Here is a 16,795-nt window from a genome sequence, read left to right as displayed (position 1 = left end):
ACGTGCGCTTGGCAGCTCTTGCCGATCGATTTCTTTAGCCTGCAAGGCGTTCCCCGTACACCCACATTTGTTTTCTTCGTTTTATTTTGTGGGCTGACTTTCCTCGAGCCAAGAAAAGCCGGTACCAGTGCGCGGAACTTGCGTGAGCCGCGTGGCGGGGGCGGCTCGCCGCCCGCCACCGGTACACTGGAGCTTGCCAAACGTTGCTCCGCAACGACTAAGTAGATTAAGAGTAAAAAAAAAAAAAAATGGAGCAGTGAAGTCCCTGTCCAAGGTTTAGCTGCGAAATACCTGTGCACTGGCTTTGTGCTTCGATGGGCGGCTTTCCCGATTGGATTTGATCCGTGGCCCTGCAATGGTGCTTAAAGGGACACTAAAACAAACATATTAAGTCCAGCTAATTTGAAAGATTGGGCTTCTATAATAACGAATTCGCCATTCGTAGCAGGATCAGAGTTTTGTAATCGAGAATATGACGGAAATGAGAAACCGGAATGACGCCACCTGTTGTGGACTATGGTACTACCTCCCCTGAAGCGTCAGCTGTGGCTGATTCACAGACTGCGCCATAGAAGGGAGGTCACGCGGAGATTACGTAAACTCGTCCGTTTTGGCGCGGGCGGCTGAAATCGAGGAGCAGCCGCGGGTGTTTCGGCGACCAGTTTCTACGCAACAGAGTGGCATATTTGGGCACAGAAAACGGCGATAAGAATTCTACACGAATAATCTATTGATCCTAGCCTACTTACGTTACTTTCAGTGTCCCCTTAAGAAATGCTGTCGGACATACTCTCAGATTGGTCTCTCGGTGGTATCGGCATTTTCCATTGAGCATGTCTTGCTTTACAGAAAACCATGGTGCAGAATACAGTTTACAGCATACCCGGGGACATCTGTGGGCAAGGTCCGTGTAACGAGGTTCTTTCTTTAAACCATGCTTCTCATTTTAACATTCGGTAAACGGATTCGTCATTGTCTTTGGCGAAGATCCGTTTACCGCATCTCTCGGCCAATCGGCCGGTTTCGAGCTCGAAACACCATTCCCAACCAACGGCCGCGAAATGTGGCTGACGTTTCATATACGGGATCGCTTTGTAAAATCCACTGATATTTGTGCGCCGGTCACGCGCCAGCCGAGCGACGCTATGTACGCGTGCCGTCAAATCTTGCGAAACACTCGCTCCTCCCGCTAGCGCATCGGCGTAAGTTTTGCAACCTGTCGCTCGTCGCGGTATTGGAACTTTCTTAACCGCTGCTACTGCGGTACATTCCTCGCTTTCCTTGCAAGATATCGCTGCATTTCTGTCCCTTTTATTTCTTCTTTTATCCCATGCGTACGGTTCTTCGGCAGCGCGCGTCTCTCTTCTGCAGCTGAACGTGTTCCGGCCCGCGCGTCCCGTACATGCATTCCTCTGTCTTCCTGTTTGTCTCGTTCGGTTCCCGCAGACGGCGATCTGCACGTGCGTGAGCGACTGCCGCTGCGCTTCCCGCATGTATTTTGTTACTTCTCGTCGCCTCGTTTCTCGTCCTGTCAATTTGTCTTTCACCGGCTGCTTCCTCGGCTACGTTTTGCGTGCAAGTTCGTATTGTGGTACTGCGATGCTCCGAGGTCCGGCAGCAAGCTTGTACGCGGAGGTACGTTCGTATAGGCTGAAGTAAACCTAGTGCTTGTTTGTATCTGCCTCGGACGTTGATTGATTGACTTGCCTGTTTGATTGATAGTTTAAATTGTTATTTTTTTATATTCAAGGTGTGTGATGGGCATCCTGCTGGCCTTGATTATGATAGTCCTGCAGAACCGTGTATGTAAACTGTCGGGAAGTTGACGCTGCGTTTCAGGTTACGTAGTCGGTCACCATCATTTGCTGGTGGTCCTTCTAACCATTGTGCTGAGGGTGTCTGGTGAATTTTAGTCGCATCATTAAAACAAGTCCTGCCAGACACTGAATCTGTTCATGAGAACCGACCGGGGCTTGGCTGCGTTCCCGAGTGTGGAACGTTATTTCCAGTAACATATCGTTACGCCGGGACCCCGAGTCTTTCAGAATAAGCGTCACGTGTCCTTCTGGTGTCGTCATGATGGGGACAAAGACTTAGCTTTCTCTACTGGAGTGGAGCGAGGGTCGCATCACTTTGGATGCGGTCGACCGTGATGCCGATGTTGAGATACTGCTGGGGTATCTCTCGGGATTGCATGTCAAGTTATCTCCTTTTCTTAACTGCGAAGAGTCGGAACGAGTTGTGTTGCAGGTGCGTTGACGTCTTCCGCTCGGGCGCAGCGCTAGCGACGAAGGCACTGCTGGAAATATCGACGCAAAAAAAACGTTGCGATCGCGTAGGAAAGTTTCTTTAACGTTGGCAGAAGATTCGGACCGAGTCCCTGACGTTCGCGATGTGAGATCGGGCATAGATGCCCGAAGCCGAGGTAGCGCTTATACTTGAGCGTGTTTGCGAGGGAGAGAGATAGTACAGTTTTATTTACAAAGCTATTTGGCAATCCTTGTGTGGCTAGAAAAAGTCTCAGCTAATTTTGTAAATAAATATTTACTCTCTCTCTCTCTCTCGCAAACGCGCTCGAGTGCAAGCGCTTTCATGGCTTTGGGCTTCTATGCTTGCATTCCGTTTCCGTGCTGCGTGTTGTTGGGTAAACGCTTAAGGTTAAGGGCGCGACGCATATAGGAGTTCTGCTGCTTGCGCATGCACTCGGTTCTAAACCGTCCCGTCTTAAGACAAGGACAGGAAGAGCGCCTGTGTCGTGCACGTGTATTTGCGTGCTCCTATCGGGCTTCGTTACTTGAAACGCTCTTCGCATGACTTTTATGACGCTTCGGAGTTTGCCTTCTTTTCATTTCGCGCGCTTCTTGTCGCCGGAGTCCTTCCACGTCGTATTTCACTCGCCTCGACGACAGTGCGTATACTCGTCTGTCGAAACAAAAAAATGTGTCTCTGTCTCTCTCTCTCTCTCTTTTTTTTTTTTCGTGCTTGAAGAGAGGAAACATATAGGGCCCGGAAGAAGAGCACGGATAGGAAAAGTCCCACCGCTGTCTGCGGGCTCCGGGCTAGCTGTCGCTGCGTGTGGGGTTGCTCACGTGGCTCCGAGCGGGGGAAAGGCCGGTAGAAACATGGAACCCGTCCAACAAGGAACTAGGGGTTGGCGATGAAGTGCACCCTCCCGCTCGCTCAGAATCTTGATCTCCCTCCCCCAAATCCCGGCTCCTTGGTATTCTCTTCGAAAAAGCCAAGCGCTGAGCGAAGGGCTTGCAAGGGGGCAGGGGAAATGACAAATATATTCTTGCGTGCGACGACGGAAGGCCTTCACACCGCGCAGACCTCGTCGATGTCCGGTTGGCCGATTCCCACACTAATGTTAGTGCTGCGCGAGAGCCGCGAGCAGTTTAGACATTCACTCGCGAGCGGTTCGCTAGACTTCCCCACGTTTGTTCTCCTTTTCTAATTTTTCTTTTCTTTTCCTGCATTTTTTTTTCGCCGGTTGCGTCTCCCAGACGCGTCAGGTCGTTAGGCGTGCGTCGAGTTTTTGGCAGTGTACCGTGGCGCCCTATATATAAAACGCGACCACTGCCGTGGCGTAGTCAGTTGACGAAAACAGTGCCGCTCCACCCGAGGAAATGCAGCTGGATGGATGGATAGATGTTATGAGCGTCCCCTTTGGGACGGGGCAGTGGGTTGCGCCACCAAGCTCTTGCTATTATACTGCCTAATGTCCTACCCAGGTTAAACAATAAAAAAAGAAAAAAAAAGAACTACCACACCCAAATTTTCTGATCCCGTATTGCAAACTGTGCTTTTGTACGTCTCCGTTTTTTGTCGTTTCCCTACTTTTCTTCCACCAATCCTCCAATCGTCTCTTACTAATGCCCATTGCGGGCATGTTTACTTTTCCTGAAGAGTGCCTCGCAGCGCCTCAAAGCGAGCGGCAAAGGATGGCTGATCTGCCTAATTATGCCGCAATTGCGGCAACCTATAGAACGGCATGCGTTTTGTAGGAATTAAGGCAAGTTCAGGGCTTGCCGGCCACGTTGTCGAAAGCTGGGCGTTCTGCTCGAGATTGAACGGCTGATGGCGCAAAACAAGCGCAGAGCGAGTGGATGCGCGCCTGCTTTCTTGGACTCACACGCTTTTTCACGTTTTGTTGTGGCGTCCCCTTCTGTTACTCTGTCCCAGTACGTGTGCAGGTTTCAGCTTCGGATTATTTCGGTAGTCGCGTTACAGCCACCATCCTTCGCTGTGCGTTATACTTACAGCGTTAAATGGGCGGAACGCAGCGTAACAAGGTAGACAAGACGGACACCGTCAGTTTCGCCCTGCGCTGCCTCTTTAGCGCTGCAAATATGAGTGTGTCACACTATTCGAGAAACGAACTGCTAGACCAGCTTTGTGCCTCAACTACGTCATCTTGTGAGCGTCATTTCTGCATAGCGATTTTCAGCTTCCACTCGCCGCACGCATTGAGTAAGTTCTGTTTGATTGTCGCGATGAGCAGTCAAAGGACAAATGCGTTGTTCTCTGCTGATTTCGTGCGCTGACCTCCGTGCACACCAGTCCTGGGTGGTCACTACGTCCCCCTTTGTTAACGTGTTAGCGGAACGTCGAATGAGTTATATGGACGGCTATGTTTGTCTTGTTGCAAACACTTCTGAATTGTTAACACGCGTATTAATGCGCTTTATCCCATGGAACCTGCTTACACTGATTTCGCTCTTGCAGGCACGTCGCCGTGCCTTTAAAGGGCAGCTGCGTACGTCTGCGTCTAAGGGTCAGTCTTCATACGCACACCTGCCTACGCCCTGCACAGCGCCAGAGCGCGCGTGTGTGTATGAAGGCTGCCTACCCACGTCATGCAATTTAAGCCCATGTGTACTGCGCAAACGTCGGCACAATGATGAGAGGAAAAAAAAAAATAAAAGACTGGGAAGCTTGAAGAGATTCAATTGTTATGCAGCCACGTTGAACTAACTCGGACTTGGATGTGTGCGTCTATTAAGTATCCACGCATTCCTCTCTGTATTGTGCACGATGTGTGGATTTTCCCATGAATTTTAAACACGTTGCCATAAGAACGAATACTTCTTCCTTCAGTTTTAAATTTGTGCTTGTTGCCCGAAGAAATATTTTTGTGGTGACTGATTGCGGGCGTATCTTCGATTCACGACGGCCTGGATTTTTGCTAGCTACTTCGTATATCGGCGACACCTGCTGGTGGCGTGCCACAAGGCGTGGCCATTTGCGCTTCTGTTGCCGTCCGCATTCTTCGGTATTCCGGTGCATATCTTCCCTCTGTCTGGCGTAACAGTCCAAAAATGCGCACGTGTGAGGTGGTTGGTGACTTATATAGCGCTCTTGTTTTCGATATAGAACATCTGATTAGCGCTGAAGCGCTCATAGCATATAGCCTAAATTTGGAACCAAGAACTAGAATATCGGCCCCTGATGGGTATCCGCTTTAGGCATCACACAGTTGCCACTTTTCACGAGGTTGAACAAATGGTGAAGTCACATGGGACCGAGTCACATGGACAAGGCGCTTTACCGATGAGCGGAAAATCACCTCCGTGCGTCTACACTACTTTTATGTCCCTCCATTGAAGACAGACATATTACTAGTGATCGGGCAATTCGGGAATAGTGCAGCGGCAGTCGCATCATCTTTCGCTCTCCGTTTTGCATATTATAGTGTACGCGGAATAAATAATTGCTTGACTGCCGTCGTATGCATAGTCACGTTATTTCGCTGGTTACCTTCAGTTTCTTTCTTTTTTTTTCCTTTGTCGCCAAACGGGCAAGAAACAGATTGACGAGGTAGGTTGTAGGCCAACAAGGGACGAGCAGTGGGAGTGTATTCAGATTTCACCCAAACTGAGGTGCGCACATGGATAGAGTTAGTTGAACTCGGTACGCTGCGCTTGTGATTCCCAGTACGCATGCGCACAAATGCATCTACAGGGTCTCCCACTGCGGTGTCTATAGCAACGGTGTGCGTCTGCTTTGTAATTTAGCTTGGCCGCGCTTTCGCGCTGACTGCCCTCCTCCTAATTTCTTGCTTTCTTTCTCTGTCGTGCAGTGAGCCGCCTCCATTGCGAGAGCGAGTCCTTCAAGATGGACCTCATCCTCGACGTCAACACCATGCTGTACCCTGTGGACCTGGGTGAGTTGCATGCACCCTCTCGTGTCTCCTTTTTTTTGAACGCATAGTTCGGGCCATCCCAAGCTCGGTAGTCGGTTGCGCCGGTGAAGCGTGTTTTATGAGCTTGTAGCTCGTTCTGCTTCTCTTTGAATAACCAAACTGCACTTGCGCTGTAAGACTTACGCCTCAGTAAACGTGGCGGAGGAAAACCGCTGCCACTACATCGAACGCGTGTGTCTTAACGGAAAATCATTCTTTGCTCGTGTCGTGGCACTTGGTTAGCTAGTACTGCGATGACCTTGGGCTGTCTTCGACTGAAGGAGACTGAGGCTTAGTACATGGTGGCTCGGGACGAATTTGAAAATTTTATCGTTCTTATGCTGCTGCCTTTGTGTCTTCGCGGTAAAACAGGAGAAGAAAAGTAAGTTAGAAAACGGATAATAAAAGGACGCTATGTCAACGTAAAGTTGGCCTGCTTCTTCCGAGTTTCTCCATTCGTTCCTGCGGCGCACTTTACAATCGCAGAAGAATTGCATGTTTTTGTAACTTCATATGTCTGATCAAGCGAACGATGAAGTTAGTATCTTTTGAGGATTCAATTTGACACCACACAGTGTTGTTCACCAGCTTGATGGCAGCCTTAGAACTCCCGATGGCGTGGATAGTATGAATAATTCGGTAACGAACCGATTACGTTTGCTACAGAATAACTCTTTCTTTCTTTCTTTCTTTCTTTCTTTCTTTCTTTCTTTCTTTCTTTCTTTCTTTCTTTCTTTCTTTCTCTTAATGCGCATAATATGAGCCCAATTTGGAGCTGTTTTAGTTGTTTATTTCTTGGCTTTCCTATGAGTACTCTGGATGAACAGCTGCAGAGTCAAGCGGCGGTGTTGCACCAGTGTGTCGAGCTGCATGTAGGGGCTGTCGTGGAAAGAAAGCGACTGGAAGGAGGGTGGGTTTGGGAAGGGGCACACTATAAGTCTTGGCCGCCAGGCAGTCTCCGTTACCGAAAAGGGAAGTGTGGTGAGAGAGGAGGAATGCGTGGAGACTCTCTCGAATGGCGATTGTGAAAGGACTCCGAAAGAGTCCTTATTCATAAGGTGCGTAATTACATGGCAACAACTGTTATTCGTGCGTGCCGGACTCAAGTTGCTTGTGCATAGTCACGCGTGACGCTTGGATGTGATCCGCCCCTGGTGGCCACGTCTTCCACGCCTGTCCGCCTGCGCATTCTGTAGGTACGTGCGGTCGGCGCTTGGGCGTGCCTATAACTGCCTGAGGGGCATCGATAGTGATGTCCCGACGACCCTGCGCTGCCAGCAGCCAGGCCATCCCACCGCTCTTAGGCCGTTTCGTTTCCGCTTTGTGGTTATGCAAAGGAATGCGTGCGCGTTCGTGACATCTTTCCTTTTTTCTTTGAAAGCTATTGAAGTTCAGGGTTCGAATGCCAGCATTGTCAAAAATAACTTCGTTTTGACGTCATATAGCATGCATGAAGTGAGGCCGCAGTCAAACCAGTGGGACGTTTTTGAGCGTCTGATGGTTTCCCCATAAGGCGCCAGCCATTTGCATTAAGCAGATGTTGACCCGCCGCTAGCTTAATGGCTTTGTCGTTCTGCTGCTGAGTTTGAGGGTTGCGGGATCGATTCCCCGCTGCGGTAGCTGTATTCCGATGGAAAAAAAAAAAAAAAAGAAGGAACGCGCGTGTACCGAGCATCGACCGCGGCGTCTCTTACAGTGCCTTTGTCACTTTGGGACGTTAATGAATTATCGAAAGAAAGAAATGTTGAAATCTCGGAGACCATTTACGGACCTCCGCTGTATCCTCGCACTTTTGAGTGTACGGCGTCCCCGCCCATCGTTTTGTCTCGTTCCTCGTCTGATTCCTGCATAACTGAAGTTCTGCGTCGCGGCTACGCGTCCACCATGCGTCGTAACGGGTTCTTGGCGTGCAGTGAGCGGTTGCTGCCATGAGGAAAGAAAAGAAAAAAAAAAGAAAGAGCGAGTGGGGGTGGTCGCCACTTTTCCTTACGCAGAAATGTCGCGTGACGTTTCGTTTGTTCTTTTCCCTTGGGGGCCGCCGAGGACTTTCGCCGTTTGCTGCGATTTTCTCTTTTCCTCCTATACTCCGTTGTGTTGGGCACGTGCGCGAAAACGCTGGGCCGGCGGTTTCTTTCGCATGACTGTTCGTCTTTTTTTTTTAAATATTCATTTAATTGGCATTTCGCTTTCACGGTAGCGAGTCCCGATGCTGGGGCTTGCCACAAGCCTTGGATGTCACTGCAGGTCGCTGTAGGGGTCATGCGGCTATATGCTTTTGCTTGTCAAAAGCGGGATGGAGGATGTTCCTGGAAGTACTTGAGGTGCACTCAACGCTACGACCTGTTGCTTGCAGATACAGGCCTCTAGAGTCTCGTCTGCATAACGGAACGAGCCAGTTGGAACTCGTCGGCAAAGCAGAGATTGCACGTGTCTTCTTGCGTGAGCAGAATCGTGACGATAACGTCGTCTTCAGTTCTGTGCGGACGATTTGAAAAATTTTGTAATAGCGCGGTTACGCTGCAGACGAAACTGCGGTTAGGTCGCTAACCGCGGTTGACCGCCAACCGAGCTTAGCAACCTCGGTTTAGTTTAACCGACGTTTCGGAAACGGGCAAAATTGCGGAAGGTACTTCTCCAAAGTGCAGCGCTGGCGCTGCCCAGATGTCTTCCAGAAAGCGTATCATTTGGCCTGACGCGACAACTGAGGCACTGATACGCATCTGGGAAGATAATCTGGTCGCCCTGCGCTCAGGTACTCGAAACGCGCGCCTCTACGTGGAGATGACGACTACGCACAAATGTCAAAATTTAAGAACAGCGCAATAAAACTGGACATGTGGGACACACACAAACGCTGTGTGTTTGTGTGCGTCTCATTTGCTTGTCCGCTTTGATGGCGCTACTTTTAAACTATAACTTCCGTATTTTTAACGCGAACTTTTTTATGATAATTTGGGCAATGTGAAATCGCAGTGTATACATACGTTACCACTTGAAGGCACTGCCTTTGCTTCTTTTTCTATTCTTTCTTTTTGTAAATGCAAGCGTATAGTTCCAGTGTGCGTTCGCGTAAACTTGTACTCCCGTCAATTATGTAACCAATGTTTGTTAGTTGAAACATTCATTTGTTCACTAAGAATTTTTTTTTACCATTTTGTTCAGTGGACTTAATTTTATTTTATATTTATCTATTTGTGACCCTTAATTCTGACTTTTTATACAGTTGTGTGCCCACCAGGCATGCTCACAAGTGAAAGCAGGAGTATCCAAAATAAATAACCTGCACGTGCAAAAGACAGTCTTGCAGGTTAAAACCCCCAAATATGACAATTGTTTTGCTGAAAAATAACATCTTTATACCACTGTAATCAAATGTCGAAGAAAATTTATTCAGAATGGAGCCTGTACGCAAGAGATCACGTGACACGTTATCAGACCATTAACCGTGATCGGGATAGCCCGTGCAACTCTGGCGGGCTACGGTTCGCGTTAACCACGGTTGAGCGAGTTAACCACGGTCAGTTTAACCGCGGTTAAGTTGCCCGTGTAGCTAGGGTATAAGTCGGCTGCCCTTCAGTGCATGGTTCCAGTTTAAAGCTTTAGTCCACGCTGTGGATATCAGATGTGCCAGGGAGAAAGCGGGAGCGTAGAGATGCTCAGTGACCAACTAGATTCTTTGCTAAGTAAATATTTTTAAAAGATATTCTTTGGTCTGGAAATTCCGGTTCCATGGTAGAACTACGCGGCACCTGCCCTTCATAACTACTTGGCCCCTTAATTCCTCGAAGAGGAGAAGGAACCAGAAGATTACGCAAATGTGGAAGTGTCCCTGGAAGTGACCAGTCGTGAATGCGACGTTTTCCTGAGCTGTACTGTTCGAAAACTTACGCATTAACATCCTACGATGGCTATTCCTTTGTGGTTACGTGTCCGCAAATGTTCCTTCTCGGCAGCCTTGAACAAAGCGCAGGCGCGTGGGTATTGCGTCACCGTCGCCCACCGAAACCACTCGGTCCTGTCGTTACGTAACCTTGATCGGCCCGAATCTTTCACGTGGAGACCAGGATGAAAGAGCATGAAAGGGGAAAGGAGCGCCCTCGGCTGCTCGTGTTGACAATGGATCGGTCTGAAAACGGGCGAAGGAAGAGGCCTCTGTCGCCCGGCGTCGTCGGTATCGCGTCGCATTTCGGTAGAGTGCTGCTAGATGGCACCACCACTCGCTTCGCGAAGCGTTGCTAGGCTCTGCCGGCTCGGCCCCAGCCTTGGCAACACGCAGCTGGCTTCTCCGCGTAGGTAGTGCGAGCTCTCGTCGTCACACGGTGCTTGTGGCATGGTTTCACTGACGAGTTCCGGCGCGGCTTGTAGGAGGTCGGAGTAATAGTTGGTTTGCGCCACACCGTAAAACTGCGCAGTTGGTTGTTGTCCGAGTTACTACTTTACGACTGATGCAGTAAGTTTTCATCATGTCTTCAAGGCGCGAGCGAAATACGTCTACAGATGTGCGTTCAGTCGCTTATTGATTAGCGTGGGCATTCCGCATGACGATTACTCCTGAGATATTGCGAAGTAGTCACTAGAGCTTGAGCCGCGTTGGCGCCCTTTGTGACCTGCTGAAATGTACAGGTGGGGGAGTTTGCTCATTGATTGCCCGATTGTGAGGTGCCAATGTCGTGCGCCTTTTGTGACGTCTCACTCACACAATGGAATACAGAACAGGCTCTCAAGATCATGTCCCCCCCGTTGATGTCGTGTCTGCATAACCGTAGCATGCAGACCTTGATTAGAGCGCACTCACTGTGGTGTCCACACATCGTGAATGATAGAGTTGTGCTTATTCACAGAATGCCGAAATTACGTTTTCGGAATACCGGAGTCGTCAATGATGATGATGATGATGATGTATTACTACATCTATCGTTATCTAGCTTTTTTGCCTATCTGATGTCGATCCTAACTTTCGTGTTTAAAACCTCTAACGCTATTCTTTCCTTCCCGCCTTCCTTCCCCCCTACCCAAATAGACCTTTGCGTACGCTAAATGCAACGGCCGGCTTGCGTTCTTTTTGTACTCTTTTAGGGTCTTTTTTTCTTTTCTTGTAAGCGCAGTAGTTGGCGTCCCCTAAGTTTGCGCGCGCAGAATCTAGAACTTCCTGATAACAACTTTTCAAGTACACTGTACTAATAACGTTTGTGACACCTCACAGTTCAAAAAACCACCACACGATGTCGCTACCACTACAGTTGCTACCCACCATGTCTCCAGTGTTCCCGCATTCCGTCGACGGCAATACACATATGTGCTGACAAGCTCTCCGTTAGATAATTTCAGCTTGTCCGTAAATGTATAACCGTTTACGTAATATCGGGTTACCAGATATACAGGCGCTAGTAGCAACGCTTGTAGCGACATCTTCTGACGCTTGGTCCAATTACAAAAAGTTAGAAATAGTTTTATTACGTGTGTATTCCTTTCAAAGGGGAAAGAAAGAGCATGGACGTTAGCGATAATATTGCTGCCTACGCTTCACACCAGCAGCTAAGTAGAATATGGCTGGTCATTGCAATAATAGCTCTGTGTTGTCTGTGGTTAAACTGCGCCGCAAGATAGCGCCACCAACGCGGTCGCTCACGCAACCGTCTCCGGTAACCCGGTATATTCCGTAGATTGCAATGCCTTTACGGAAACGCTAAAACTGTGTATTGCTTCAAGGGCTCTTGCGTTTTTTTTTCCTGAACGTAGCGTCTTGTTAAAAGCGCACGATTCCGGCTGCCGTGGTTTTTATTTGCCAGATGTTCTTTTGCTAGCCGTCTCACTCATTAGACAGTTTTAGCTTGCCCTTATACGAGTTACCCCTTACGGAACAACGGGTTACCGGAGGCGCGGACGCCAGTGGCAACGCTGGGGCCGAATTCTCGTGACGGTCCAATCCCAACACGTTAGGAACGTATTGTATTATACATGGGTGGGCTCTCGTGCGATGAAAAACTAAAGTACTCTCTTCACCAGCCACGGAGGACGTAAACAAACCAGGAGGAAGCATTACATTAACGCAACCAGCCTCTGTGAAGCCACGCCCTTCGTCTTTTCTCTCTGGAAAAGCCGGCCAACACACGTGACCCTGCTCTGGGTACTCGGTCCAGTGTGTCCTTGCTTCGCGGAAGGTTTTAATCGAGCTGTATTGGGCGTGTTTTGTAGAGTCCCCTGCCAACCGCGCTGTGCACACTTTCTCCCGATATATTTGGTCGTTTATATTGCAACGGACACAGTCGAGCGCGTCTACAACTGACGCCTCGACAAACAAATGACCTGCGTGACGAGTGAATAATTCTGTCCTAGTTCGATATTGAGTTGCGCAGTGCGCGAGCTCTGCGCCGAATTGAACTGTGTAACGATTGATTTCGAAGGCCCCAAGCAGTTCGTTATAAAGGCCTTCGACTGTTACATTGAACATCAGACAGTGGTTGCTTTCGCATCCGCTGTCATTTCATAAGCACGTGTGCTGTGCGCGTCTATCCCGGCGGTGGAAGACGCTAAGGTTTACCGCTACATGATCACGTCTTGGGCCGACTTTCGTGGCTTCAAATTTGTTACGTAACTCTCAGTGCTAGTTCTCTCCTTCCTCCATGACACCAGCAACTAAGTAGAATACGGTGGGCCGCTGCTATATAGTAGCTCTATGTCCTATCTGGTTCAATTCCGCACCGCAAGGTGGCGCTACCAGCGTTGCTACTGCCGTGCGCGTCTTCAATAACCTGGTTTTCTGTTAATGGCAATACTTATACGAGGAAATAAGACTATCTATTTACCGAAAGAAAAAGCTGGTTCTGCGTAACTCTACTGCTTCTTTTTTTTTGTGTTTGTTTTCAAAGTCACAACCTCTTCCTTTCTTTTAAAATATATATTGGTCCCACAGCTATTTCTTGCGAGAATTTGAACGAAAATTACGCAATCACTGGTGCGCACCTGAATTGAATGGCGCGGTAGATATACTACGGGAACTCTTGAAAGTTATCATAATAGATTTTGCGTTCATGCACATTTGTTCAAAAAGCAATTGCACATCCCACGCTCTGGCAATTGGTTTGAGCCAAGCTTTCATTGGTGTTTCCAGAGAACGCTTTTGTTGATTAACGGTCCGCCATTTGCCAAGTGCATATGGAGCACACGATGGGGTTGGACACATTTTCCTCGGGAATCGCCGGTTGCATTGTTCGGTTGTGCTTCATTAATGACGAGATCCGTCGTGATAACATGAACACTAGCAACTGCATGCTCTTTCGACGTTTTGTGCCGCGCTCGGCGTTGCCTCTGCGTTGCCTCTGCGTTGCAGTTACCCCGTTGGCCCAACGGAATTCAATATATGAGCGAGGATGTTCGGTTTGCTTTTATTTGATTTAGTTAACCACGTCATTAGAGACTTTTAGCGTGTCCGCTATTCCGGCAAACTGGGGCGGATTGCCGGATGGTCGGGGGCGTAAACGTGAGCGGCCGGAGCTGTGAAGCCGCCTGGTGTTCTAGAGCTCAACCAGACAAACACAGAGCTTAAATTGCAGTGACCTACTTTATTCTGCTTCACTGCTGGTGCAAATTTCCGGCAGCGGCGTAATTGTGTTCACAATTACGCTGCTGTCGGAAACCTACACCCCAGCTAAGAAGAATATAGTAATTGGCTCTGTGTTTAGGTGGTTGAGCTTCGCACCACCAGCTGGCGCCACCAATCTGGCCGCTCACGTTTACGCCCCCGCTCATCCGGCAAACCGCCCGCGCCTGCCGGAGTACCGGACGCACTAAAATTCTCTATTGCGTCTTCTAATTTCTTACCGAGCTGGCGGTACGTTCTTGTCACGATAGATAGATAGATTAGATAGATAGATAGATAGATAGATAGATAGATAGATAGATAGTTAGATAGATAGATAGATAGATAGATAGATAGATAGATAGATAGAGAGAGAGAGAGAGAGAGAGAGAGAGAGAGAGAGAGAGAGAGAGAGAGAGAGAGGTGGCAGCACTATGCAAGTGGCATTGAGAGCGCAACCGGCCTGCTGTGCTTGTTGAAAGCCTTTCAGAGCGGTATAATAACTTGGTTTGGTATCCAACTGATGGTTGACGATAGTATATTATTTCTTCGCCACTACGCTCAACAGAAAGCATGCTTTCCTTCCATTCTGGCTGATGCATACAGAGCAAAGAGCCGCCCACCAGGCTGGATTTTCTTTTCAACTCGCGGACGCCTGACGTCTCACTGTTTTCTCCGCTGGAATCCATTATCGTGTCGTGTTGCAATACAGCCTCGTAGGAAGGTAACCCTACGAAGAGAAAAAAAATTACGACTTCTTTATTGCGAACAGAGCACTGCCGAGACAGGGTAGCGATCTTTATCGTTGCCGTCTGAAAGTTTCAAGTGGGGTATGTTTTGCCTGTTTTTAACGCGCTATAGCGTTAAGGGCCCCCTGACGCAGAAATTCTGGACGCCGGCGTCGGCGCAGCTGTCCGTGAGCGAAAATTGGCGGATACGTTTAGGTGTATCTGGGTGTACCACGCCTTGCTATATGACATGTGGTATATGCGGGTTATATTGCCACACCGTTCGTTCTATCACTAAAGTCGCTCGTACCTTGTCTTACGTTGTTAACAAAGTTATTCCACGGAATTTTGAGAATGACAGCCCAGAAACAAATGTCATGAAACAAAACACCGGCAGCGCATGCCTTTTATGTTAAATCTTCCCAGACTCAAATATTGAAAGTGCAAAACAATATCAGTAACCTGAACATGATGTAATTTCATGGCGCGGCCGTGCACTATACCTCCGGGATCGGCCCACGCACGAGGCCGCGTTTCTATCAAAAAGCTCGCGTTCGTGCATAGCGTTCGCCGCCAGCATTTCCCGGCAAACATTACGGTTACATAAGCTGCAGTTGCCGGCAAGCGTGAGAAGCATTCTTCAGTAGCCGCTGCATGCGTCACCGAGCTCTAACCCGTGGCCACGGTTGCTGTTGTTCCTCCCTCTTTATGGACTGTGACGTCTGCGGTATAACGCGTGTTCAAGGCTTTGCATTTCGCGCACATCACTTCGCGTGCTTCTTGATTTACGCGTTTTGTATTTTGATTTATTCTTTGCTTTCGGTGTTCTGCAATGCGAACGTCTTGTCTTTGGCTGATTGATCTCCAGCTTTCACCAACTTAGAGAATTTCGCTTTGATGGTTTGTTTGTGCACGTGTGTGTGTGTGTGTGTGTGTGTGTGTGTGTGTGTGTGTGTGTGTGTGTGTGTGTGTGTGTGTGTGTGTGTGTGTGTGTGTGTGTGTGCGCGCGCTTGCGTGCGTACGTGAATCCCTGGGAAACGTTACAATGAAGACGCGCCTTGGGCTCGACACAATTGAAACCGCTACTTGGATTGCGGAATATAACTTTGCAGCTGCCGCTGGCTTGCGGATTGTGGAAGCAGACAATTAAAGGATAAAGAAGGCACATAAACAAACCGCCTCTCGCAGGTAGTCTTCTCTGGAAGCAGTTGGAAAGGCTTCTTCCTCCCCCCCCCCCCCGCATCCACCCGTCTTTCTTTTTCTTTTTTTAATTTTTCTGTTCATTCGGACGGTCGTCTATCAATGAACTGCTGCTAAATTGGTCATCGACCTTACATGACGTTTTTAGTGTTACCGTTGCTCATGTCCGGGTGAGAATAGTGCTTTAGAAGTGATAATAAAGGCCATTTTCGACTCCGTTGATTATAACAATGAAAACAACCATTCCCTCAGTTATCGAGATCGCAATGTAGCTTGATGACTGACGAACCGTTATCGGTACGTGGGGGAGCTTTGTATTTCGGCATGTCGTTTCGCAATATAGTTAATCGGAAGCGGGAGGGTACGAACACCGCGACGTCCCAATCGCTGCGTTCAGGATCCGTCGACAATTTCAGATAATTGCCTCTTGATTGCGCCGGGCGCATTGGCGTTTCCGTTTCTGTCGATCACGCGCTCTGCGCATTCTTGCGGCGGATAACGTGCGTAGCTAGAATTTGTACAGATAAATACACAGGGGAGATAGCAAAGAAACAGCCGACCTAAAGCTGTATAGACCCTAACGCTGTACATTGCATTTGCGCGGTTCATCAGCCGCATCTGTGGTGCGTCCATTGATCGCCATGTGTCTGCCGTCTTCCACTGTGGCGAGATATTGCACTATGTGACTCTCCTGGACGATCAGTTACTCTCTTAAAAAAGAGTTTGCACCCTTTGGGGCTTATATTTTCCCACAACGATAATCGTCATCTGCCCTGCCCGCATTTCCTGTCATTAACTCTGCGCGCCCGGTACTTCCAGGTCACGAACGGCATGCGCGTTATCAGCGTGACATAACATTCTCCAGAGGAAAATAGCGAGCGCAGAGTTTGCAGGAGAGGAAGCGCGAGCAATGCAGATGACGATTATCGTGCGGGGCAAGATATGCCCCAAAGGCTTTAAACTTTTTTAATAGTGTAGGGGTTGTCGGGGGCTATAGAGCGCTTGCTGAAGGCATAAATGATTTACAGATGTGTGTTTTACCGCTTATTGTTTCGGAGGTTCCAGGCCGTTTATAATATCGCACTCATTTAACACCGACAAAGCCAC

General features: G+C 48.8%; 1 protein-coding gene across 1 annotated transcript in view; it reads left to right on the top strand.

The window, feature by feature from the left end:
• Nucleotides 1-16,795, top strand: part of Polr2H (DNA-directed RNA polymerases I, II, and III subunit Rpb8) — a 131,346-nt gene that overhangs the window by 54,659 nt on the left and 59,892 nt on the right. The window contains exon 2 of the mRNA XM_075692813.1: nucleotides 6,080-6,163. Within this exon, the coding sequence (XP_075548928.1) occupies nucleotides 6,080-6,163 (84 nt within the window). The remainder of the gene's footprint in view (nucleotides 1-6,079; nucleotides 6,164-16,795) is intronic.

The sequence above is a fragment of the Dermacentor variabilis genome, chromosome 5, assembly GCF_050947875.1.
Source record: "Dermacentor variabilis isolate Ectoservices chromosome 5, ASM5094787v1, whole genome shotgun sequence".
NCBI lineage: Eukaryota > Metazoa > Arthropoda > Arachnida > Ixodida > Ixodidae > Dermacentor > Dermacentor variabilis.
Note: the sequence above shows the minus strand (reverse complement) of the source record. Positions and strands in the feature narration are given on the sequence as shown.